This window comes from Myotis lucifugus, unplaced genomic scaffold, assembly GCF_000147115.1.
Source record: "Myotis lucifugus unplaced genomic scaffold, Myoluc2.0 scaffold_81, whole genome shotgun sequence".
NCBI classification, from domain to species: domain Eukaryota; kingdom Metazoa; phylum Chordata; class Mammalia; order Chiroptera; family Vespertilionidae; genus Myotis; species Myotis lucifugus.
Genome location: NW_005871129.1, coordinates 523814 through 549826, shown reverse-complemented (window position 1 = coordinate 549826; position 26013 = coordinate 523814). Strand labels below are relative to the sequence as shown.

The 26013-nt window shown below is 39.7% G+C and overlaps 1 protein-coding gene and 1 pseudogene across 5 annotated transcripts in view; one reads left to right on the top strand and one right to left on the bottom strand.

Moving 5' to 3' along the window:
• The window catches only part of CUNH14orf28 (chromosome unknown C14orf28 homolog), a 41664-nt gene extending 22380 nt beyond the window's left edge, over positions 1 to 19284 (bottom strand). Inside the window, exons 1-5 of one of the 5 annotated variants that reach the window (XM_023755594.1) lie at positions 18789 to 19279; positions 14673 to 15197; positions 12520 to 12609; positions 10384 to 10518; positions 9319 to 9421 (exon numbers count right to left, since the gene is read on the bottom strand). In XM_023755594.1, the coding sequence (XP_023611362.1) occupies positions 9319 to 9421; positions 10384 to 10518; positions 12520 to 12609; positions 14673 to 15196 (852 nt within the window). In that variant the 5' untranslated portion in view covers position 15197; positions 18789 to 19279. Of the gene's footprint in view, positions 1 to 7490; positions 9422 to 10383; positions 10519 to 11793; positions 11882 to 12519; positions 12610 to 14672; positions 15198 to 16876; positions 18479 to 18788 lie in introns of those variants that run through there. The other 4 variants (XM_006090736.3, XM_014457601.2, XM_023755596.1 and 1 more) reach the window with 4 other exon arrangements.
• The window catches only part of LOC102429300, a 165558-nt pseudogene continuing 158279 nt past the window's right edge, over positions 18735 to 26013 (top strand).

Here is a 26013-nt window from a genome sequence, read left to right as displayed (position 1 = left end):
TCCTAAAGTAGATTTATACTTTAAAGCCAGAAAGTTCCTTTACATTCCATACCAAGGAGCGTCTGCCACCTATTGTTCATGTAGAAGACTACAGGAGTTGAAAATCCAGTCCTGCCCCTCCACAAGTTAACTCATTCAGAGGGCCCATCCCAATGGCCCTCCACTTTCTTCTCAAGTCTCTTCCCTCTTACTAAAAATAGAAAATATTTGAGATTATGAATCTTTGTGAATTACTTTAACTATAATAAACCTCTTTCTAAATGTGATGATGTTTGAAAATTCTTTTATTTTTAATTTTAAGATTTATAGCTTTCTAACAGAATTTAAAGGTGGTTAGGCTTTGTGGGTAGAGGTAGAGGCAGTAGCACTGACAGTTGCCCTTGAAATCACAAACTGGACCGTCTTTCCTCCCCAACCCTCTTTGCCAGAAAGCTAGGCAGCAACTGTGAAGGGCTTAAGGACTTCATCACAGATGTCTGCTGACCTCTGTACTATCAAAGCCTCAGGTGCTTACCCTGCCATAGTACCTCCCTTTGTCCAATCATTGATTGACACATCTTTCCCTTTTTCTAGATGTGTATACCTTCAGGGAAGAAATCATATCTAGTTCAACTAGCAAACAGCAGATAGTAAATATGTATTAAGTGAGTGCTACAGAGAAAGTATGTCTGATATTAATTTGTTCTAGCTTGTAGCTCCCAAATCACTACTATGCCAGACTCCAGGAGTATACATTTCTTATTTCAAAGCCCTAACTCCTTGATTCTTGGTCCTCTTCAGTACTAGGCAGCCATGCTGGATGTTTCAAAAAGGTTTTACCAGTATGAACCAATGATTTTCACTGGGTGGAGAAATCACAGATGATCATTTTTTTCTTTACACTTTTTTTGGGACTTATTGATTTTGTAAAAACTAATTGATATGTTATTTTTATAATTATATTAAAAAGTAACACTACAGCCCAGCTGGAGTGGCTCAGTTGGTTGAGCATCATCTTGTGCACCCAAAGGTTGCCAGTTTGATTCCTGGTCAGTGCACACACATGGGTTGAGGGTTTGATCCCCACTTGGGGAGTGTACAGGAGGCAACTGATCCATGTTTCGCTTCTCCCTTCTCTCTCTCTCTCTCTCTCTCTCTCTCTCTCTCTCTCTCTCTCTCTCTCTCTCTCTCTCTCCCCTCCCTCCCTCCTCCTCTTCCTCTCTAAGTCCTCAAGTGCTCAAGTGAGGATTAAAAAAAGAAAAAGCTACCCTAACCGGTTTGGCTCAGTGGAGAGAGCATCAGCCTGCAGACTGAAAGGTCCCAGGTTTGATTCCTGTCAAGGGCATGTACCTTGGTTGCCAGCACATCCCCAGTAGGGGGTGTGCAGGAGGCAGGTAATCAATGTTTCTCTCTCATTGATGTTTCTAACTCTCTATCCCTCTCCCTTCCGCTCTGTAAAAAATCAATAAAATATATTTAAAAAAAAAAAAAAGCCTGGCCAATGTGGTTTGGTGGTTTAGCGTCCACTCAGTTCGATTCATGGTCAGGGCACATGCCCGGATTGCAGGCTCAACCCTCAGTGCAGCTGATCAATGATTCTCTCTCATTGAGGTTTCTATCTCTCTGTCACTCTCCTTTCCTCTCTCTATAAGGTCAATAAAAACATATTTTTAAAAAAGAAAAAAAAATAACACTACAGAATTCAAAGGGAAAACAAGGAAGTAATAAAACTAAGAACAGATTTCTTTTTTAAAAAATCTCTCCCCCCCCGCCCCCCCATACTCTCTTCTACCTCCTCTGATCCTCCTTTCCCTCTGGGAATTACATACAGTTGTCTGTGTCTATGAGTTTTTTTTCTTCTTCTTCTTAATTTCTTCACCTTTTTCACCCAGCCTCTCAACCTCTCTCTCCTCTGACAGTTGTCAGTCTGTTCTCTATTAGTCATTTTTAAAAAATTAAATCTTTATTGTTCAGATTATTACATTTGTTCCTCTTTTTTCCCCCCATAACTCCCCTCCACCCAGTTCCCACCCCACCCTCCTCCCTCACTCCCCACCCACTGTCCTCATCCAGGGGTGCACAATTTTTGTCCAGTCTCTTCCCGCATCCCCCTCACCCCTTTCCCCCACAAGAATAGCCAGTCCACTCCTTTTCTATGCCCCTGATTCTATTATAATCACCAGTTCATTCTGTTCATCAGATTATTCACTTGATTTTCAGATTCACTTGTTGATAGACGCGTATTTGTTGTTCATAATTTGTATCTTTACTTTTTTCTTCTTCCTCTTCTTAAAGGATACCTTTCAGCATTTCATAAAATACTGGTTTGGTGGTGATGAACTCCTTTAGCTTTTTCTTATCTGTGAAGCTCTTTATCTGACCTTCAATTCTGAATGATAGCTTTGCTGGGTAAAGTAATCTTGGTTGTAGGTTCTTGCTATTCATCACTTTGAATATTTCTTGCCACTCCCTTCAGGCCTGCAAAGTTTCTGTTGAGAAATCAGCTGACATTCGTATGGGTACTCCCTTGTAGGTAACTGACTTTCTTTCTCTTGCTGCTTTTAAGATTCTCTCTTTGTCTTTTGCTCTTGGCATTTTAATTATGATGTGTCTTGGTGTGGTCCTCTTTGGATTCCTTTTGTTTGGGGTTCTCTGCGCTTCCTAGACTTGTAAGTCTATTTCTTTCACCAGGTAGGGGAAGTTTTCTGTCATTATTTCTTCAAATAAGTTTTCAATATCTTGCTCTCTCTCTTCTTCTGGCACCCCCGTAATTCGGATGTTGGTACGCTTGAAGTTGTCCCAGAGGCTCCTTACGCTATCTTCGTATTTTTGGATTCTTTTTTCATTTTGCTTTTCTGGTTGGATGTTTTTTGCTTCTTTGTATTTCAAATCGTTACTTGATTCTTGCAATCCTCTAGTCTGCTGTTGGGAGTCTGTATAATATTCTTTATTTCAGTCAGTGTATGCTTAATTTCTAGTTGGTCCTTTATCACAACCTCGAGGGTCTCATTAGATTCCTTGTAGATCTCATTAAGTTTATCGGCAGTTTCTAGAAAATTCTTGAAAAACCTTAAAAGTGTGGTTTTGAACTCTATATCCAGTAGTTTGCTTTCCTCTATTTCTGTCATTTGTAACATCTTTGTTTGTCTCTGCATTTTGGCTGCTTCCCTTTGTTGATAGAGTGGCTTTGTGTGCTAGGTGTCCTATAGGGCCCAGTGGCTCAGCCTCCCCAATTACCTGAGCTGGACACTCTTGGTGAACCGCTTTGTGGGCTTTGTGCACAGTCTTGTTCTAGTTAAGCCTTGATTGTTGTAGGTATCACTGGGAGGAATTGGCCTTCTGGCCAATTGGCTGTGAGAATCAGCTGTGTCTGCAGTGGGAGAACTTCTGTGCTGGAGACACCCCTCTGGGGCAAGACTTGCTTCAATGGGGCTTTGGTGCTCACTGAGTCTGCCTCCTGATTGTGTCCTCTATGGTTCCACGGAGCTGCAAACTGGATGGTCCCACTCTGACCTCTGGGTTTCCTGGCTCCTGGATCTCTAGGGAGGTGCTAATCTAGCCTTTGCCTGAGGCTATCCAGCAAAAGCCTCCCTACAGGGCTTGGGCGGGGCAGGTCCCACGGGATCAACAGGGCGGGGCTAGCAGTTATGGCTGCTCTCAGTCCTGCCTTCAGAGGCTCTGCTTCTCAATGTCCTGGTAATCACTGCAAGCCCCTCGGAGAGAAAGCTGCCCTCGAGTTCCGACCAATGCCAGACAGTCCCGCTTCTCCCGTATGAGTCTGGGTCCCTAGAGACTTGCCCGGAACTGGAGCTCAGAGCCTGAGACTCCCTCCAGATTGAAAACGACAACCGGCCCCTCAGCCTCCAGCCCGCTCCGCCTACGCCTCTGTACCTTAGTATTTTACTTCCGCACTGCGCCTCCTCTGAGTCTCGGTATGCTTTTCTCTTTGCTTCTAGTTGTAGAATTTCCACTCAGCCAGCCTTCCTGTGGTTCTGGATGATGTCTGTTCCATCTTTTAGTTGTATTATTGAAGTGGTTGTTTGCGGCAGCAAACTCCGGTGTTTACCTATGCCGCCATCTTGGTTTTTTCTATATTAGTCATTTTCTATTTTGTTAGTTTATTTTGTTCATTAGATTCCACATGAGTGAAATAATTTGGTACTTACCTTTCTCTGACTGGCTTATTTCACTTAGTATAATGCTTACCAGGTCTATTCATCATTTTTTATTATTTTACTAGAGGCCTGGTGCACAAAATTCGTGCACGGGGGGGTGGTCCCTCAGCCTGGCCTGCACCCTCTCCAATCTGGGATCCCTCTTGCAATCCGGAACCACTGGCTCCTAACCGCTCACCTGCCTGCCTGCCTGATCCCCTTAACTGCTCCCCTGCTGGCCTGATCGCCCTAACTGCTCTCCCTTCCTGGCCTGATTCCCCTGCCTATCTGCACTTCCCTCCTGGCCTGATTCCCCTGTCTATCTGCTCTCCCTTCCTGGCCTGATCCCCCTAACTGCCTATGTGAGCTCCCTTCCTCTCCGTGCCCTTTGAACCCCTGGTGCAGGCAAGCTGAGAGCTCTCTGCTGCGGCCCCGTCCCTGTCCTGATTGATTGTTACGTGATGGTGTCACAGCAATTTGCATATTCCTCTACTATTAGGTGTTTTTTTTTTGCGTCCACGTAGTATTCCATTGTGTACCATAGCTTTTTATCCACTGATTTCTAGAGAGAGTGGAAGAGATGGAGGAGGTGGTGAGAGAGAAACAGCTAGATGAGAAAGACACATTGATTGGTTGCCTCCCATACTCACCCCCGCTGGGGAACCTGCAACTGAGCTGTGTGCCTTTGACCGAGAATTGAACCTGGGATCCTTCAGTGCATAGGCTGACACTCTAACCACTGAGAAAACTGGCCAAGGCTGGACCATAGCTTGGGCTGTTTCCAAATCTTGGCTATTGTAAAACATGCTGCAATGAACATAGGGGTGTATATATTCTTTCAAATTAGTGTTTTGGGTTCCTTTGGATATATTCCCAGAACTGGAATCATTGGGTCATAAGGCAGTTCCATTTTTAATTTTTTGAGGAAACTCCACACTGCTTTCCACAGTGGCTGCACCAATCTGCATTCCCACCAAAGGTGCATGAGGGCTCCCTTGTCTCTGTATCCTCACCAACACTTGTTTGTTGGTTTATTGATGATAGCCCTTCTGATAGGGGTGAGGTGATATGTCATTGTGGTGAACAGATTTTTTTTTGTTGTTAATCCTCACCCGAGGTTATTTTTCCATTGATTTTTAGGGAGAGTGGAAGACAGAGGGAAAGACAGAGAGAAACATCGATGTGAGAGAAACACATTGATTGGTTGCTTCCTGCATGTGCCCCAACCAGGCCTGGGCTAGAGAGGAGCCTGCAACCAAGGTGTGTGCCCTTGACTGGAATTGAACCTGGGACCTTTTGGTCCATGCCAATATTCTATCCACTGAGCCAAATCAGCTAGGACGGATTTCTTTCTTTTTATAAAAAAAATATATTTTTATTGATTTCAGAGAGGAAGGGAGAGGGAGAGGGAGATAGAAACATCAATGAAGAGAGAGAATCATTGATTGGCTGCCTCCTGCACGCCCCCCCCCCCCCCCCCCCCGGAAATAAAGCTGCAAACCTGGGATGTACCCTGACCAGGAATCGAACTGTGACCTCCTGGTTCATAGGTCGACGCTCAACCACTGAGCCATGCTGGCTGGGTGGAACAGCAGATTTCTAATTCTACCATGGCTAACTTGACTGCACAGATCATTTGCTCCCAAGCTCCTATTCTAATCCATATCACTTTTTTAAAAAAAATATATTTTATTGCTGTTTTACAGAGAGGAAAGGAGAGGGACAGAGTCAGAAACATCGATGAGAGAGAAACATCAATCAGCTTCCTTTTGCATGCCCCCTACTGGAGATGTGCCTGTAACCAAGGTACATGCCCTTGACCGGAATCGAACCTGGGACCCTTCGGTCCGCAGGCCGACGCTCAATCCACTGAGCCAAACCGGTCAGGGCCATATCACTTTTGAGGGCCCTAAAGAGCTGCTCACTTTTTCATTTTCAAGATAATTCCTCTTGATAGCTTCCAGCAGACCTCATTGAGGAAAGAATGGAGGTCTATAGAACTGATTGCTCATTGAGGGTAAATAACCTAATATACCCACTCAGGTAGGTATCAGCATATAAAGAAATTACTTTACAGAGACTCCCCACTAACTTCTTTCTCAATTTCCCAGAGATAGAGTAAAAGTTTATGTTTTCCCCAGAATCAAATTAAAATTTGAAGTTAAAGGCTGTCCAGGTGACCCTAGTGAACCCAGGGTCAGCAGGGGGGGTTGGAACCTGTTAGTAAGGCAGCATTAAGATGCACTTCAAAAGCTATGTGAGTTTAGCTTTTAATGCAGAAACATTTGATGCTGATTTTAAATGTTGGAGCATTAACAAAGGATGATGAGAATACAGGATGAGGCAAAAGTAGGGTTACAGTTGTGAGTAGGCGAGACAGTTTATTCTTGTATTATTTTCCATACAAACAACTGTAAATCTACTTTTGCCGCACTGTGTATACGTTTGCTTTGGCTGTAGTTTAATACTTGTTGCAGTCATTTTTACATGAACTGCTTACCCTTTCTTCTTATAGTGTATTACAATTATTTTCAAACAACTGTCATGAATTCATTTAATTATAAAACTAAACTGTCGATATGTTTAACAAGTATAGCTTTTTATGTCATAGTAGTTATCTGCTTATATAGCTTAGTTGTTTGCTCATAATCTGAGAATGTAATAGATATAGAATTTACCCTAGTAAGCATGCAAAGCTTGCCTGTAGTCAGTTACCTTTAGTTTTTTTTCCTCTTTGATAGGATCAGATGCAGTGAGAAGGCCTCAGATATTAAATAAAGTCTAATAATTAATAATGAAAAGTCACCCTGAAGAATACATCTAAGTAAGATCATCTGCTAAATTGGGAGGGAAAAGTTTTCTTTTTCTGAAGAGAAACTGGAAATTCCTCCTTAAATTTGCTGTATTTATTCTTTATACTCCTCTGAGGCCAGGGTTTAAAAATCATTTTTGCTTTCCCCATAGGTATAGTTATGATTTGTGGCATTTTGATTAAAAATATATTCTGATTATTCCCTCAGAACTTTGCCCCTTCACCCCAATTTCTCTAAGGGTGTTTAAGGTTATAAAGAATGTTCCATGCTCTCACCTTAACATTCTGCCAATAATCAAATTCATTCTTTTTCACCCCTTTTCTACTATTTGGTCAGCAGGAATAATTTTTTCTTTCTACCAATCAACCATCACCATAAAAATTAACTACCTATTATCTTAAAACCCCAGCCATCTGGGGTCCAGAAGACATACTTAAAAATTCCATTACACATTAATAAATCCATTACTCATAGGAGCTACTGTCTAAATAATAATAAAAAAGATCTGAAAAGTTCATTGGTAAGAATCTGGGAGACTTTCCTGTACATGAAAGAGGTAGAAAAAATACGTTTATTAGCATGTTCAAGGTAGTCAAGTTTTTAACAAATATCTAATTCCTCACAACAACCCTGTGAGGTAGGTAAGTCACTGTTTTGTGATAAACTAACATCATTCCAAATAAAGTGCAATTCCTAAAAAAATAAATCTGCAGTAGGAATAATTTTGTTAATGATACCATTTATGTATATACTAGAATTTGTGTTTCTGTATACTCTGATTCATGCAATAAGGTGTCCCTAGAAAAGTTTACTGCAAATCAAATTCTATTTAAATACACGTGGGGAACTATTTAAATAAACTCTGGGGTGAAGTTTTTTGTAAAATAAATCAGTATTTTTAATCTTATGTAAAAAAGGAATTTTCTTAGTATTTGCTCAAAGTGAGGCATTCTCAACAAAGTTTCACTCACATTTATCCATTCTTCGGTATATTCTCTCAATATGGCACTATGCCAATTTAAGACTTAATTTACTAAATTAAAACTTAGCAATTTGGTATATGGCAGTGACCTGGGTTATCATATAGAAATCTCCAATATGTTGTGCTCAATCTCAACCCAAAACCTATGGTAGAAATGAAATGTAAACACAAAAAAATTGTAATTAACTTCAAAAAATATTTTTCCTTAAGAACATTACTTAATTTTTTCCTTTACATCACAAAAGAGAGATCTTAGGGTCTTTGAAGAGAAACACAATATTCTGTTATCTATACAATTCTAGTGATTTTTATTGCAAATTAAAGCCTGATTTTACCAATTTACTATTTATAAGGGAGCTAGCAGATATTACTATAAAAATTTAGGTATTTTTTTTTTCCCTGTAGCAGTATGACTTACTAGGAAAAGAAATATTCCCAAGCACCCATTTTTTCTTAAGTATATATTTAAAGTACATTTCTACTGTTAATCCAACATTAGTAAACATCCAGTTGCCTAATTTTTTTATGGTTGTCTTATCTGAAAAATACATTTCTACTGAAGAATTTCCATTACATTTAATTAGGAGATAGATGTTTAGATTAGTTATATAATTTATTTTGAACAATAACTCCAATTACGCTCAGGAACTTAGTTAACACTTAAAATCCACTGGCAGGTTTATAATACTTTAGCAAGTGGTTAAAGGAATTTGCCACTGTAAAATATTATTCAAGCCCAGAAAACTCATTCTCACCAAAAATTTTAAAAATTAGGCAAAACAACAGGTAAAATAGACTAAGCCATCTATAACTTGTACATTCAAATACATACTAATCCAATAGTGCACTTTGGATTATAGTGAGGTAGGGCAAAGAAATAAAGTCAAATACATTTTGAACTGTGAAATTTATATAAACTGAAACAGTGACTTATACCCAGGTTTTAGCTGAATATAAACAAAAATTTTGAGAATTCAATGACAAAGTATTTTCTTAGATTCAAGGACAGAATTGTAAAAAAAAATCTTTGAGGTACATATAAATAAAAAATACAAAGATATATTTTCTCTCAACATAAAATATGCTTGTATAAAAATAACCCACGATATAGAAAAAAGAGATACAAACATTTTTGCATAGATTCTCCATATAAAATATTTACCTGGGGCTAAACACTGGAAAATACACCTCTGAAACTAATATAGTTGAACTATTTTTCTTGGATACCAAGTATATACAAAATAAAAGCCCTTCATCTTAGGGAGCATGGGCAGGAGGGAAAACAATTAAATTTAGCATCAGTCTATATTTATTTCTCTGCTGCTCGAATATAAACCAATGATGACAAGAGGAGAAACTCTGGGGGTTTATTTAACAAAATTAAATTCACATTTCTGAGGCCATCATAATGCATCCAATGTCCATCAATCTGGAAAGCTGCAGAATAATGATGTTCCTCTTTGTTAAATAATGTGGCACCTTCCAACAAATACCTGTAAATTCAATGACAAAGTGTAGCAGAAAATTACAATACTTTGTTCTTAAGAGAAATATTCCTTAAATTCTTAACTAAGGAAAAAAAATTGAGATTGTTTGCATTGTATTCCCTGAAAAAGATATCCATCTAAACAACTAATGTACAATAATGGGTAATTAAGAATAAAACATTTAAGAATTTAAAAAATTGATATAATTTAAGAATTAAAAAATATATATTTTAATTCATAACCAGTATGGTTCTATTAAGAGAAAACACAAAAAAAACTTTTAAAGCAAAAAGTTAAAGGAACCCTGCATGTCCTAATTTGTATGCAGATATTTTTATCTATAATAATGATGGTAACATTTTATTTAAAAAGTATTTTAAAGATGCCCTGATTGGGGATTGAACCCTGCAAACCTGGCGCATTGGGACAATGCTCCAACCAACTGAGCTACCTGGCCAGAGCCAGTAATATTTTATTTTTAAATGATGACTTCATACCATATACTACTTTGACTTGAAATACCAGTAATAATCAGAATTTACTGTTTCCTATATATAGGTACTATCCTAAACATTTTCGTGTGCTATGTAAATTAAATCCTCACAGTAATGGCACCCCAGATAGATATTGTCATCTCTGCTTTATAGATAAGAAAACTGATAAGTAAACTTGTTTTATAAGCTATGTGACCTTACTGGTCCACGGTCACATAGCTTATAAATGGTGGCGCTGGGTTTGAACCCAATTCTTTCTATTCCATAATTCAAGCACCTAACCAATATGCACCCTGTCGGCAACTAACTTCCTGTAGTAGATGCTGATCCTATTCAGTATACACAAATTTAAAGACAGCCATGATCTAAATAATATTTCCTTACGGGCTAGAAAAAGTCATACCAGAATAGCAGAAAAACATAAAATAAATTTATTTTTCACTAATTTTATAAAACAAACAAAAAAACACCTACTTGTGATCAGATAAATCCAAATAATAGGGTACATATGCCAGATCTTCAGATTTCCAATGCTGCATATTTAAGACAACAAAAGGAGGTGCCCCATGGCAGAAAACTCGTTGGGAGAATTCTCTTAAGCCACCACACCTAAAATTGAAAGTAGGCATGAACTTTATTAAACTTGGAATAAAGCTGCCTTTTATCACTTTTGGGTTGTCTTTATTACTTCATGTCATAAGCACAAATATCTATTTTAGGAATGGGTAATAATAGTGTAGCTATATTAATACCTTATACAAGGTGGGCAAGAGTAGGTTTAGAGTTGTGAGTACACGAAACAGTTTATTCTTGTATTATTATTTAGTGCTAGAGGCCCGGTGCATGAAATTCATGCAGCAGGGGTGGGGGGGGGCCCTCAGCCCAGTCTGCGCCCTCTTTCAGTCCGGGAGCCCTCACTCCTTACCACCCACCTGATCGCTGCTCCTTACCACTCGGCTCGCTGCTCCTTAGCACTGCAGTGGAGGCAGGAGAGGCTCCTGCCACTGCTGCTACACTCACCAGCCATGAGCCCGGCATCTGTCTAAGGGCACTGATCATCAGGGGGCAGCTCCTGTGTTGAGCGTCTGCCCCCTGGTGGTCAGTGCGCATCATAGTGACCGGTCGTTCTGGTCGTTCTGCCGTAACAGTTGCTTAGGCTTTTATTATATAGATTGTATTATTTATTTGTATTCAAACTGTAAATCTACTTTTGCACACCCTTGTATATCTATTTCCAGTAGTTTACAAGCTCTGAGATTCTATATGCAAGAAATGATACTTTTAAAAACTCCAGGAAAAGCTAGCTGCTTTATCTAGGCTTATAAAAGTGAGTAGCTTTTATTTTTAGATACATTTTTCTTTATCTAAGATGGTTTCAAAGGGAAATAATGACAGAGATGTGAAAATAGGATTCTTACAGGCCTCTTTAGACGAGATATAATTCCCTAATTGCTTCCTTTTGCCATTGAATGAAGCAAATTCTATTTTCTTAGCAGCATCAGGTATTAAGCATATGGATCAGAATTCAACAAATACAGTTATACAGTAAAATCTCGATTAACCGGAATGTTCAGGGTATAGTATTTTGGTTAACAAACATCACTGACTAAACTAAATAAACAGGAAAACCATTTTGCTTTAGTATTGGTTGCTAAAATACATTAGTTCACTCTCTGAACTTAAGTACAATTAACTGAAAATATTTTATTCTTTCCTTCTTCAGTGATTAATTAGCTCTAAGATCATCATTCTAAATATTTGTTCTCATTGTACAATAATGTAGATATAGAAATTAAGAGGTTGAGATGAATATATTCTTTCTGCCCCTTTGGATTTCTATTTTTTAAAAATTTTATTATGTTAAATTTTTTGGTTGCAATTTACCTTTCTCCTAAATGAGGAGTGCAGAAAAAATCCAGTTAATTGAGGGTGCCGACTATCTGGGTTCCGGTTAAGCAAGGTTTTATTGTACCTACTCAGCAGTGGGGAAAAAAAGAAAAGGCATTTGCTTTGTATTCATCAATTAACTATCCTATATAATAAAAGGCCAGCGACCATAATGGCGTTAATGACCAGAACGACTGATCAACCAGTCGCTATGAGGTGTATTGACAACCTCTCGATCCCAACCCCCATCCTGCAGGCTCTGATCGCTGGATGGCCAACGGGGAACCATGGGGAACCGGGGTGGGTGGCGGCGGGGCGGGACTGGGGACTGGCGAGTGGGCAGAATGACCGACCTCTTGGTCCCTCCCCCAGGCCTGCAGGCTCCGATCATGGCGAACGGGGAACCACGGGGAACTGAAGTGGGTGGCGGCGGGGTGGGACTGGGGACTGGCGAGTGGGCAGAAGATGGCCTTGATCGCAGACTAGGCCTATTCTCCCATGCACGATTTTGTGCGCTGGGCCTCTAGTAGTATTATATTCTACTTGGTAATGACAATGCAGAATAAGTATAGGAAACTAGAAGGTGTTAAGATTTTTAAAATATTAGACTTCCTAAATACTTATGAGTAGCTATTTCATATAGTATTAACATCAAAGAGATATCAGTCCAGGTTTCTTTATAAAAAACACAGAATACTTTCATCTTAAATGTCATATACTCACCCCCGCTCTTCACACAGTTCAATCCTGGAACAGAATAACTCATCCACAGCCAGTCGTATCAAGTTTCCATGTGGAATTTCTTGGGGAGGACTACAAGAATTGCAAAATGCATGTAAGAACTGCTTCAACATTTTACAGGCAAATACATTATTAGGATTACAAAATTTACCGGTCATTATTAGCAAATCCAATAAAAGTATAACCTCTGTTACTCATCTTTGTACTTCTTGTAAATAGTAGAGGAACCAGTTACATTTAATAAATGTCAATGCATGAAGCTTTCCAAGAAATATTAAATCTTTCTGTAAACTAATGCTGAAATATGCAGTTGTTGTTACTTTAAAAAAATTTCCAGAGAATTCAACAGAAGGGGGAAGAAATTAGGACCCAGAATCAGGAAGGCAGCTGATTAGTTACTAAAATTGGTAGCCTAAGTTGCAGCCACTGTTGGCCTCACTTACCTGGTTTATTAAAAAACTTTTTTCCACATATTTCAGAAGTTGTTTTAAATATAGGATTAAATAAAATGTGCAAAAGCTTAAAAAGTAGAGTATAATAAAATATTTTATTGAGAAACACAAAATATTAGTATTAATATAGTACTGTAAATATTTCATTATAGTTCCAAAACATATTCAGATTAAAATATTAGTTTAAAAAAACAAGACAAATTTCTGAAATACTTTAAGTTGTGATTTTAAGTAACAGAACTTTTTTGCCTGATAGATTTGAAAATCAACATCCTTATATCAGCAATACAGGAAAATGGACAAAGTATATTTCAGAAAAAGAGAGACATTGACTCTAAAAAGAATAAAATATCTTCAGTGTACCATGATATAATAATATTAAAGTAAATGTGCAATAAAGAAATATGAACTTAGTAAGTTAGTGTATGTGAGGTATATCCTTCAAAGAGAACAATCTATTAGGCTGTTTTTCTGGACCATAGGGCCAAATACAATTTCTGACAACAATGTGTTTTGAGTTTGTTTTTCTGTCCTGTTTTTTCACTGACAATTATCCCTTTTCCAGCTCATGTCCATTGGGGACTTTAATGTTTCCTAACACTCCATAGGGCTTGCCAGTTTGGCCTTCCTCCCTGTCATTTACTAGCCTGGAGGTCTGCCTTCGTTCTGAAAGCGAAAAATACTTAGGCTACCAGCACCTTTCCTAGTCAGTGAAAATGCTCCTCATAGCCACATCTTCTCCAGGTGTTAAGGTTCTAAGTTTGTGATTTCTGTCTATAATTATTGAAAGTACATGGAGTACTTTCAATCTTTTTTTAAAAATTGATTTTAGAGGAAGAGAGGGAGGGGGAGGAGAGAGAGAGAGAGATATCAGTTGCTCCCATATGTGCCCCCCATGGGGGATCAGACCCACAACCTGGGTATATGCCCTGACCTGGAATCAAACCCGCCACCAACCGAGCCACGGCTCAATCTTCTTATTCATGTAGAACTAGCCCACTCAACATAGATCTATTCAAAAGGTGAAACATTATATTGGAAACACATATTGGATAATGTTTTTCAAGAGGTTACATTTGTGATGCAGAAATTCATTATCTACAAAATCACATTAGTAAATCAAAGCAAGGGCAATATATTTTGCACTCTCAATAATTCATTTTTTTTGCAAGCGAAATGGTTATCAGTTGGTTTTGTAAAGTAAATTCTAAGATGTTTGGATATTTCTGTCATGGGACTGAAGAGTCTTGAATTTGTGTGGTTGATTTATGTCTAATTACAGTGTTGTACTTTAAGAAGTACTTTGACTATATATTTATATTTATAGCACTTCATTAAAAAAGTTGTATACTGTTTCTAAAAGTGACAAAATAGCCCTGGTCGGTTTGGCTCAGTGGAAAGAGCATTGGCCTGTGGACCAAAGGGTCCCAAGTTCGATTCTGGTCAAGGGCATGAACCTTGGTTGCAGGCTCCTCCCTTGCCTGGGCGGAAACCTGAAGGAAGCAACCAATTGATGTGTTTCTCTCACATCGATGTTTCTCTGTCTTTCCCTCTCTCTTTCACTCTCTCTAAAAGATCAATGGAAAAATTATCCTCAGGTGAGGATTAACAAAAAAAAAATTTTTTTTTAAAAAGTGACAAAACAAACTTTAGAGCAGATAAAAGACTTTTAGAGAAACTTACTTTATATTAATTGTACGCTGCTGATCTTCCTGCACTCGAATTGGGCATCGCCAATTGGAACAGTAACTCTCTTGTATGGTAGACATGAGATTTTCGAGATTTTTTGTAAAATTATCATGTTCATTCCCAAACAAATCGATTATTAATGAAGCTTTATGAACTTCAGATTTATATTGCTGTTTTTCCATCTTGTCCCAAATCCAAAGTAGCTTCACAGTTGTAAAACTGTAGGTGTCCATTAAATAAAGAAAACAGTCTACAAACTCTCTACCTAAATGAAGAGAGAGTTCCCTGGGAAAATTTTCATTTTCATGAAGAATGACATATAATAACATCAAGAATCCATCTATGGTGCAGGTATTTTTCAGTCTTATTTCAACATAGAGTGGTGTACAGGATACTGCTTTGCGGCCAGCTTTGATAGTAAAAACACCTCCCCAAGGAAGAACAGGCCTCCAAAATGAGCGATCTTGATTATAGTTATTTTTAATTGATGCTTTGATCTCTTCAAACAGTGTCTTCATCCTGCATTTTAAAAATTAAAAGTAGAACATGTATGTGATTACATATGATATGTTTAAATGAAAATAAAGCTATCTAAAGATTTAAGTTAAATTTGGTTAGATGGCCTCCCAATGCAACAAAAATATCTTAAGACAATTCTAGCTATGAGTCATTTTGGGGGCAATATACATGGTCTTTGAAAAGACCACTTCAGAAACTGCAACCTTTTTTCGAGGTACTGAATGGCTATTTGATAGGCTCTTATATTAATTATACTGAAGATTTTCATCTGTGATATAGGAAAACCCACTTCTAGGAATATATTCTAGGAATCCCAAAACACCAACCAGAAAGAATATATGCACCCCTATGTTCATAGCAGCACAATTTATAATAGCTAAGATGTGGAAACAGCCCAAGTGCCCATCAGTAGATGAGTGGATAAAAAAGCTGTGGTACATTTATACCACGGAATACTATGCAGCAGTAAAAAAGAAGGATCTCTTACCCTTTGAGACAGCATGGAGGGACCTGGAGACTATTAGTCTAAGTCAGCGGTTCTCAACCTGTGGGTCGCGACCCCTTTGGCGGTCGAACGACCCTTTCACAGGGGTCGCCTAAGACCATCCTGCATATCAGATATTTACATTACGATTCATAACAGTAGCAACATTACAGTTATGAAGTAGCACCGAAAATAATTTTATGGTTGGGTCACAACATGAGGAACTGTATTTAAAGGGCCAGGAGGTTGAGAACCACTGGTCTAAGTGAAATAAGCCAGTCAGAAAGATAAGTATCACATAATCTCACTTATATGTGGAATCTAATGAACTGATGAATAAAATAAAACCAGAGGCATGGAAACATGGAACAGACTGGCAAATCTGAGGTAATCTCAGAGGTAAGGAGTCTGGGGGAGTGGGCAGGAAGAGACTAACCAAAGAATTTACATGCATATATGCATTGCCCATGGACACAGACAACAGGGTGGTGAAGGCCTGGGGCGAGTGAAAACCAGGTGGAGGGGGGCAATGCGGGAAAAGTGTGTGTGGGGGGACATCTGTAATACTCTCAACAATAAAGATGGGAAAATAAGAAACTGCAACCTTTTTTTTGGAGAGGCCTTTATATTATACCGCAGATTTTTTTCAATGATATAGGAAAACCCTGTAATAAGAAATCTTAAATGAAGGTAAAACTATTTAAAGATACAATCTAGCCGAAACCGGTTTGGCTCAGTGGATAGAGCGTCGGCCTGCGGACTGAAAGGTCCCAGGTTCGATTCCGGTCAGGGGCATGTACCTGGGTTGCGGGCACATCCCCAGTAGGAGATGTGCAGGAGGCAGCTGATCGATGTTTCTCTCTCATCGATGTTTCTAACTCTCTATCTCTCTCCCTTCCTCTCTGTAAAAAATCAATAAAATATATTTAAAAAAAAATAAAGATACAATCTAAATTTGGTTTTGGTATTCCTAATGTAAACTTCTTCCACCCTCCAAAATACAAGCTGTACTTCATTTTCTTGTTAATATGTGTGGTTTTACTTATAAAATGAACTGTAATGGAACCCTTATTTGGGCTACAGAATAATTACCAATTAGCTTTGAAAGACAACATAGGAAGAGTAATCGTGAGACTTAGCTGAATAGTAGCACAATACAAATATTATTTATATGTACTTTGGGATTTTTACTTACAATCTAGGACCACGCTATATATCCGACAATTTGAGGCCATGCTGTGAAGATCTGATTCAGAACTTGGTAAGTATCCTGATGCCCTTCTCTGCACGTTTTGGGAATGAACTGAGGTGTCCTCTCTGTTTAAACTGGTACATATCCTTCCCCCAACTCTGAGGGTAGCTAAGTATTCTGTTTTTAAACTCATTGACAGTATTCTAACAAACATGTTCATGTCATATGTATGGTATATAGAACAAAATTTAAAAAAAAATAATGATGTCCTAATAAAACTGAATAAAAAACTGCTTTACTTGGGATAAAAAAAGTCAACTAAAAACATCATAGTCTTTCCAATATATTACTTTTACGGAAAAGTATATTTTTCATGAAAAAAGGGAAGCATCTGAGGAACAGGAAAAGAGAAGGGAGTGACTGAGGTTAGTGTCTTATTTTGACCATCTTTTCAAGTGCCACACCCTCCCAAGCATAACATGAATCCAACACTCAATACTTTGGACCTGTATATTTTATTTGCGTGAAAAATTTAGTTCAAGTTGATTTTACAACAGTAGTAGACTAAAAATTCAGTTATATGATCTATAAACACAGTATTTTTGGCTTGAAGAAAGATATTCTACGCTCTAAAGTATTCAATACTATATTTAGTCTGAAATGTAGATGTTTATACATAGAAACAGGTTGGCTCTAGTCAACCAATTAGGAATAAGAGGGCGTGGCAAACCTGGAACCTAAGAGAACACAAAACTCAGTTTCTTCTACAGAACTAACATATTTCTGGGGCAGATTTGAAAAAAAAATCTCAAGGCATTCAAATACTTTAAAAATGGAAATAAATTTCTTCATGGTTTATTTCTGTTGAATTTTAAAGAACTTTGTAGCAAAGTCATAGGATCAAGAGCTTGAGTTCACACTCCTACATACTACATTGAAAAGGAATGGTAAATCTCTAGTGCTTTTTTTCAAATTATCTTTTGGGCATGACCAAATGAAGAGTAACTACAGCTCTCTCTACAAAGCAAAATTTATACTTTAAGAGAATTAAACTACAATTTTATATATTTGCAATGAGACTTCTTTAGCCTTTTTCAGGAAAAATAAAAAAGAGGGGGGTAGAAAGGACTGGAAGAACAAGAAGGCACTTAATCTAGTATCAGCACTAATGTGGTGATGTGTCCCAAAGAATTACTAAAAATTACTTAAAACGATGAAGAAATGCCTGCAAAGCCCTGACTTGCTTTCGCCACACCTAAGAATGCTCATTAGGCATGGCATTGGAAATCCTGGAGGAGTTATCCTGCTGTCTTTATTTTCCTGCCTCAACAGGCCCTCCAGTTTGAATAAACCTGCTGAACTGCCCTGACCTCTTACGGTATTTCCTTGGCAAAGCACCACCTCTTTTCCTGCGGTCCTTTCCAAGGGTGACAATCTGTACCCCACACTGGTCGTGACAACCGGACCCTTTCCCCAAGGTATTGAATGCCGGACTCCCTAAAAGCTCGGGAGTCCTAAAGGTCCCGTCTGCAATCAGCGCGCTGAAATAATAGGAAAGACAGCCACGCGCCCCACCACGAAGCGGCGCGGGGCTTAGGGGTGGGGAGGAGGGGGGAGGGACGGTACCCGCTGCGGGCCCGGTGGGCACCCAGCTCAGCCCCCGGTCCGCGCTCCGGCCACACCCACCCTGCCCCCTGCCCGCCGCACCCTGAAGGCCTGGCACCGAGCACTGGCTCCGCACTGCGGGCGGGTCCCCGAAACAGAAGCCTGTGGAAAGGCTGGACGCCGCTGTCTGCGTCCAGGCAGTGGCCCCGCAGAGCGCCTGGGACTGCCGGCAATGGGCTAGCGGACGGGGCCGCGGATGGCGTTTCCACACCCGACAGCCTCCGTCCACCGGGAAGCCGAATCCTCGTACCTCCTCGGGGACCGAAAACCGCCGGTGCCACCGCACCCGTCGCCGCCGCCGCTCGCTCATGGAGAGCCCGGGCTGCCGCCGCTGCCGCCGCCGACTCATGTACTAGAACCGCCGGCTGTCTCGGCCTCCCCCGGCGAGAGTGGTGGGCTCCGGCACGGCCTCCATCGCACCCGCCGCGGCGGGAGCCACAGCAGCTCCGGCGCCCAGGCCCGATCCGACCGGACCCACGGAGCCAGGACCGCGGGACGCGTTGCTTATTACGGAGGAAGATTCGGCCTGACCTCCGCCTCCCTTCCCCCAGCCCCCAGTTCCCAGACGCCCGACGGCGCTGCTGCGCAGGCGCAAAGACGCCCCAGTCAAACGTGCGTGTGTCGGGGGTGTACACAGCATTCAGCTTTGCCCAATGGGAGCGAACATCAGGTGCGGGGGGCGGGACCTCGCAGGGAGGGGCGTGGTTCCAGCATCCGAGGAAAAGTGGAGCAGCCAAAGTGGGCAGGCTTTGCACGGAGGAGGAGCTTAGTGCCAAGCCCGTTAGGCTTTTTGAGGTTTGTACCATTTTTGGACCTTCCTTGATTTGTGTTTGATTCTAGATCTTGCCTTCTCAAATTCTTAACTTAGAGGGGGAAAACTTTGTTTTCTCAGAATTATTCAAGCTTTATCGGTTCTCAAACCTGTGGTCGCGACCCCTTTGGCGGTCGAACGACCCTTTCACAGGGGTCGCCTAAGACCATCCTGCATATCAGATATTTACATTACGATTCATAACAGTAGCAACATTACAGTTATGAAGTAGCAACGAAAATAATTTTATGGTTGGGTCACAACATGAAGAACTGTATTTAAAGGGTCAGAAGGTTGAGAACCACTGGTAGGAAAATTTTGAATTAGTCTATTAAATGCTGCCTGTAGTGTTGAAGGTAATGCTTGGCCAAAATGCTGTAATTTATAACAGAAGTTAACATCAACTAAATAAAGTAGATAGCTTTAATTTGTGATGAAAAATTTTTTGGTTTGGATATGATAAGACTCTACACATGAAGTGACAGCCAGAAATTTAAGCGCGAGTTGCTTAATGCTACAGTCTGTGGGCTCCACCCTAATAGCTGTTAAGTAGGCCCTGGTTCTTGTCTTCTCCCTTAAAGAGTCAAAGCCCACATGGCTTTGCTTCTGTAGAACACAGACCACCCTGGAAAACTACCTCCACCTACAATTAGAAATGGGATAATGTTGAGATTTTCCCTATCTAGTCATTCAACAGATGATTGTCTGGAAAGACAAGTGCAACCCTTAGAACACACAATTCAGAGAGCTCAGTGTCAGCCCAGCACATCACTGTGGTCCTTAGTCACAGCTGAGTCTGGTGGAGGTAGAACACCATCTTGACCAATGTGATGGTCAGCCAGACTGGGGACCTCAGTCCTCTCTCAAGGAGTCTAGTGATGGAAGGATGCAGGCTGGGAGAGAAGCATGACTTACTGAAGTTAATTACTGCTGGTGGAGATGGGAATAAATGCATATCTCTCAGAGCAGAGGGGGAAGAAAGATGGCTCTGCCCCAACCAAAGGAATTAATAATTGTGTCAAAGTCTGCTCTTTTCTGCTTTTTCTTATTATGGTATTTCACAAATGAGGAAACTGAGGCTCATTAAATAACTAGTGTGTATTGGAATTCACATGCAAAAAAGTTCACTCTCAATATTAAAACCATTCTGCAAGTAGAAAGTTCTTTAAAATGTTTATAAATTGGATTATATGTTTAATTGACAATCTCTCATAAGACATGGAATTCATTTTATACTCTTTGGGTCATTCTCTTCCAGAAAACAGACACAATAATGGTGGTTGTTACCATTTCTGGAGAATAGCAGGGTCCTTTAAACTCAGCTAAGGCTTGGCCAAGGAGGGGAAGCATGAATTCCTTGCATACTTGGATAACTCACAAACCTCACTGAAGCCTTTAACCCAGATTTTCATTCTGCTTCCTTTCTGCTCCCCTCAAAGTCTGATACCTGAGTTGCAGTTTTTTAAAAGACAGCTTTATTCAGGTATAATTGACAAATATATGGAGCATATTTAAAGTATATAATTTGATAAGTTTTGACATATGTATACCCTCTTGAAATCATCACTACAATCAAATGAATAGATCCATCATCCTCAAGTTTTCTCATGCCCCTTTAAACTTTTTCCCCATCCCTCTTTGCCTCCCACATCAAAGCAACCACTGATCCATTTTCTGTCATGATAGGTTCATTAGCATTTTCTAAAGTTTTATGTTAGTAGAATCAGACAGTATGTATTTTTTTTTGGGGGGGGGGTGTCTAGTTTCTTATACTTAGCGTCATTATCTTGACATTCATCCACGTTGTTCTGTGTATCAATAGTTCATTCCTTTTAGTTGTTTTGCTGAATGTATTCCTTTATGTGGATGTACTGCAATTTGTTTATTCACTTACCTGTTGATGGACATTTGCATTGCATCTACTTTTGGGCTGTTACCAATAAAGCTGCTATGAACAGTGTATACAACTGTTTATATGGACATACAGGAATGGGCAAAAGTAGATTTACAGTTGTTTGTATGTAAAAAAAGACATGCAGGTTATGATTATTGCAGTAGCTTTATTGGAATGTCACAATGCAACTATAAGCCTACTTTTGCCAACTCTGTATATTTCCATTTTTTTCTGGGGTAAAAATCTAGAGGTGGAATGATTGGGTCTCATGGTAGATGTATGTTTAACTTTGTAAGAAACTGCTGAATTGCTTCCCAGAGTGGTTGTACTATTTTACATTCCCATTAGGAGTGTGTTCAAGTTCCATTTCTTCCAAAACCTCACCAGCACTTGGTATGTCAATTGTTTTTAATTTAAGCTGTTCTAATAGGTATGTAGTCATATCTTGTGGTTTGAATTTTCCTAGTGATTAATGAAGTTGAGCATCGTTTTATGTGCTTATTTGCCATCTGTGTATCTTTTTTGGTGAGGTGTCTGCTCAGATCTTTGTTCCATTAAAAAAATTGGGTAGTGTCTGGCCAGAGTGGCTCAGTTGGTTGAGTGTCTACCTATGCACCAAAGGGCTGCTGGTTTGATTCCTGGTCAGGGCACATACCTGATTTGTGGGTTCGATCCCTGGTTGGGGCACATACAGAAGGCAACCAATCAATGTTTCTTTCTCTCCCTTCCTCTCTTCCTCTCTCTAAGCATGTCCTAGGGCAGGGGTGGGCAACCCCTGGCACGCTTGCCAAACATGGCACGCCAGTAACTTTTGCTGGCATGCGAAACCCTCTCATATAATCTTCCATTTACAATTTTTGTGAACATTTGAATGACTTAAATGTTAAATTACAAGGAACTGGCAAGACACTTGATGTTATGTTTGGTTACATAAAGGCTTTTGAAAAGAAACTGGAAGTCTTTAAGAGGGATGTGGATGGTGAGAGATTTAGGTATTTCCCAAACCTCAAGAGGCACATCAAAGACCTCCCAAAAGATGACAGAACAGACTGTCAAAGCCTTCAAAAGCTGTTTTTAAACATCATTGAGTCAACTATTGAGCAGTTCTTCTCAAGATTTGTGAAATTCAGAGAACTGGAAGAGACAGCAAAATTCATGAGGTTTCCAGACAGCATGAAACTGGAGGAACTAAACTTACAAATGTTTTCATGGACAGACATGGCTGACTTTGAAATGCAGTTGACTGAATTTCAGAGTAGCTCAATTTGGAAGCAGAAATTTATTGACCTTAGAGTTGACTTGGAAAACATTGGGAAAAAAAAGCGATTAGAGACAGGAGTACCAGAGAGAAATGTCGAAAACGAACTATTGAGGACTTGGAATGCCATTCCAGAAAATTTTTTCTGTTTAAAAAACTTTGCAACAGCGTTACTCTCCATGTTTTCATCCACATACGCTTGTGAATCTTTGTTCTCAGTGATGAATTTTGTTAAGTCTCATAATAGGAGTAGCTTGATGGATGAAAGTAGTAGCTCGTGCATATCTCTGAAGGTCACGAAATAGAAACCTGATGTAAAATCTCTGTCATCAGTGATGCAGCAGCAAAAGTCCCACTGATAATATCAAACGGAGTCATAAAGTTTTCTGTCGGACTATCAGTGTACATGTATACATTAAAAAATAAATGTATTTTTCATCATCATATACTGTGTTTTTGTCACTTGAATGAACTTTATTATTTCTTTAAGTTTCTTCACATACATACACCTTAAGAGATATCAAGTAGGCGTAACGTTCTCAAAAAATTAGGGTTGGCATGCAGAAGAATTTTGAGTCAGAGATTTTTCTGGTTTTGGCAAGCACTCATAAAGAGGTTGCCCACCCCTGTCCTAGGGTAAGGATTAAAAAAAAAGTTGGGTTGTTTGTTTTTAGAGTTCTTTATATTTTCTGTAAACAAGTTCTTTATCAGATATAGGCTTTACAAAGATTTTCTTCCAGTATGTGGCTTCCCCCACCCCCTTTCTCTTAACAGTACATTTTGAAGAACATAAGTTTTAAATTTTAATAAAGTTCAAACTATTTTTTTATGGTTGTGCTTTTAGTGTAATTGCTAAGAAATCTTTACTTACTCTAGGCTCACAAAGACCTTTTCCTGTGTTCTTCTAGAATTTTTCTTGTTTAGGCTGTATATTTAGGTCTATGATACATTTTGAGTTAATTTTTAAAAAATTTACTATATCCACTATTTAAAAAATTTTTAAAAATTTATTGATTTGAGAGAGAGAGCAAAACATCAATTTGTTGTTCAACTTATTTATGCATTTATTGGTTGATTCTTATATGTACCCTGACCTGGGATCAAACCTTCAACCTTGGCATATAGGGACAACACTCTAACCAACTGAGCTACCTGGCCAGGGCTTGAATTTAACTTTTAAATATATATTTTTATTGATTTCAGAGAAGAAAGGAGATGGAGAGAGAGATCGAAGTATCAATGATAGGAATCATTGGTAAGCTGCCTCCTGCACACCCCTTACGGGGGATCGAGCCTGCAACCCAGGCATGTGCCCTTGACTGTTATCGAACCCGGGACCCTTCAGTCCCCAGGTTGACTTTCTATCCACTGAGCTAAACTGGCTAGGGCTAATTTTAATTTATGGTTTACAACATTGATCCAAGTTCATATTTGTTACATATGAATAATCAATTGTTCCGCAACATTTGTTGAAAGGCTATTCTTTTTCACTGTGTTGCTTTTATACTTTTGTCCAAAAATCAGTTGTGCATTATCATTTATAAACATTTTATTTAATATTTATTTGTTCTCAATTGTATGTTACACAGTGTTCTACTATTGGAGATATACATCAGTAAGTGTTCTTAGGTTGCAAAGACTAGAGACCAGATATTACTAACTTAAAATAAGAAATTTATTAGAAGGATGCGAGGTATAACAGAATTAAAGAAAAAGCGGAAAGCCCGGCCAGTGTGGCTCAGTCGTTGAGCATCAACCTATGAACCAGGAGGTCACAGTTTGATTCCCGGTCAGGGCACATACCTGAGTTGCAGGCTCAATCCCTAGTGTGGGGAGTGCAGGAGGCAGCTGATCAATGATTCTCTCTCATCATTGATGTTTCTACCTGTTTCTCCTTCTCCCTTCCTCTCTGAAATCAGTAAAAATATATTAAGAAAAAAAGAAAAAGAAAAAGCTGAAAATCAGGTTTCAGCTACCTTGGTTGATCAGAAGTGAGGTAGTTCCCCAATAGGCAATGGAACCCTATTGACAGAAGAAGAGGGAATGATGCTGGGCAGATATTGCATAACAGTGCTTTCCAACATTTTTTATATCCACACATAATAAATAGTCAGAATTGGGCAGTGTGAGGGTAAACTGATGGAGATTATGAGTTGTCTCTATAGGGTGTGGTGAAAAATATTGTTACATTTTCTTTATATTATATAATTATAAGAAAAAGGCAAAGTATGAGGGAGATATGAAATATTGAATTTATATAAAATCTATTAAAAATTTGATGAGAAATTTGAGCTAGTTTTCATGATATGATTTTTATTTCAAAATTTTATTCAAACCTGCCTAACATATACAGTGTCCCAAAAAATGTATACACATTTTTATTTTATTTAGTTAAAAATATATTTTTATTAACTTCAGAGAAGAAGGAAGAGAGCTAGAAACATCAATGATGAGAGAGAATCATTGATTGCCTCCTGCACACAACTTGGGCATGTGCCCTGACCAGGAATCGAACCATGACCTCCTGTTTCATAGTTTGATGTTCAACCACTGAGCCACACCAGCTGGGTTGTATTCATATTTTTAATAATTATGAATTCCAACGGGTTAAATCTGAAAAGAAAGAAACATCAATTGAGCTATGGGCTGTTAAAGTGTATATACATTTTTTGGGACACCATGTATATAAGGAAAAGTGTATCTATATATATAAAAGTGTAAGTGACCAAATGACCGGTCCACCGGTCGCTATGACATGCACTGACCATCAGGGGCAGATGCTGGGCTCACGGCTGGCGAGACGCTGGGTTCACGGCTGGCGAGCACAGCTGTGGAGCAGCAGCGAGCCTACTGAGTGGTGGTGGCAGGCACAGCGGGGCCAGGATTAGCGGGAGCGGTGTGGCACCTGGCCCAGGCTCAGGCTCCTCTCCAGCTGCCTGCCGTTTTGCGCACTACTACATCCCTTGGGGAATGTTGGACTGCTGGTTTCGGCCGATCCCTGCAGGCCATGCTGAGGGACCCCACCGGTGCATGAATCCATGCACCAGGCCTCTAGTACAGTGATGGCAAACCTAATGACACCGCGTGTCAGAGGTGACACGCGAACTCATTTTTTTTGGTTGATTTTTCTTTGTTAAATGGCATTTAAATAAGGAGAATCGAAGATGGCGGCATAGGTAAACACCGGAGACTGCTGCCGCAAGCAACCACTTCAAAAATACAACTAAAAGATGGAACGGACATCAACCAGAACCACAGGAAGGCTGGCTGAGGAGAGACTCCACAACTAGAAGGAAAAACAACTGCATTACGAGGCTCAGAGAAGGCGCAGTGTGGAAAATTTAAAGGTATGGTGGTGCGCGGCCAAAGCGGGCTGGTGGCTGAGGGCAGTTGTCGTTTTCAATCAGGAGGGAGTCTCAGACTCTGGGCTACAGATCCGGGCGAGTCTCTAGGGACCCAGACTCAAACGGGAGAAGCGGGACTGTCTGGCTACGGTCCCTCCGAGGTTTGCA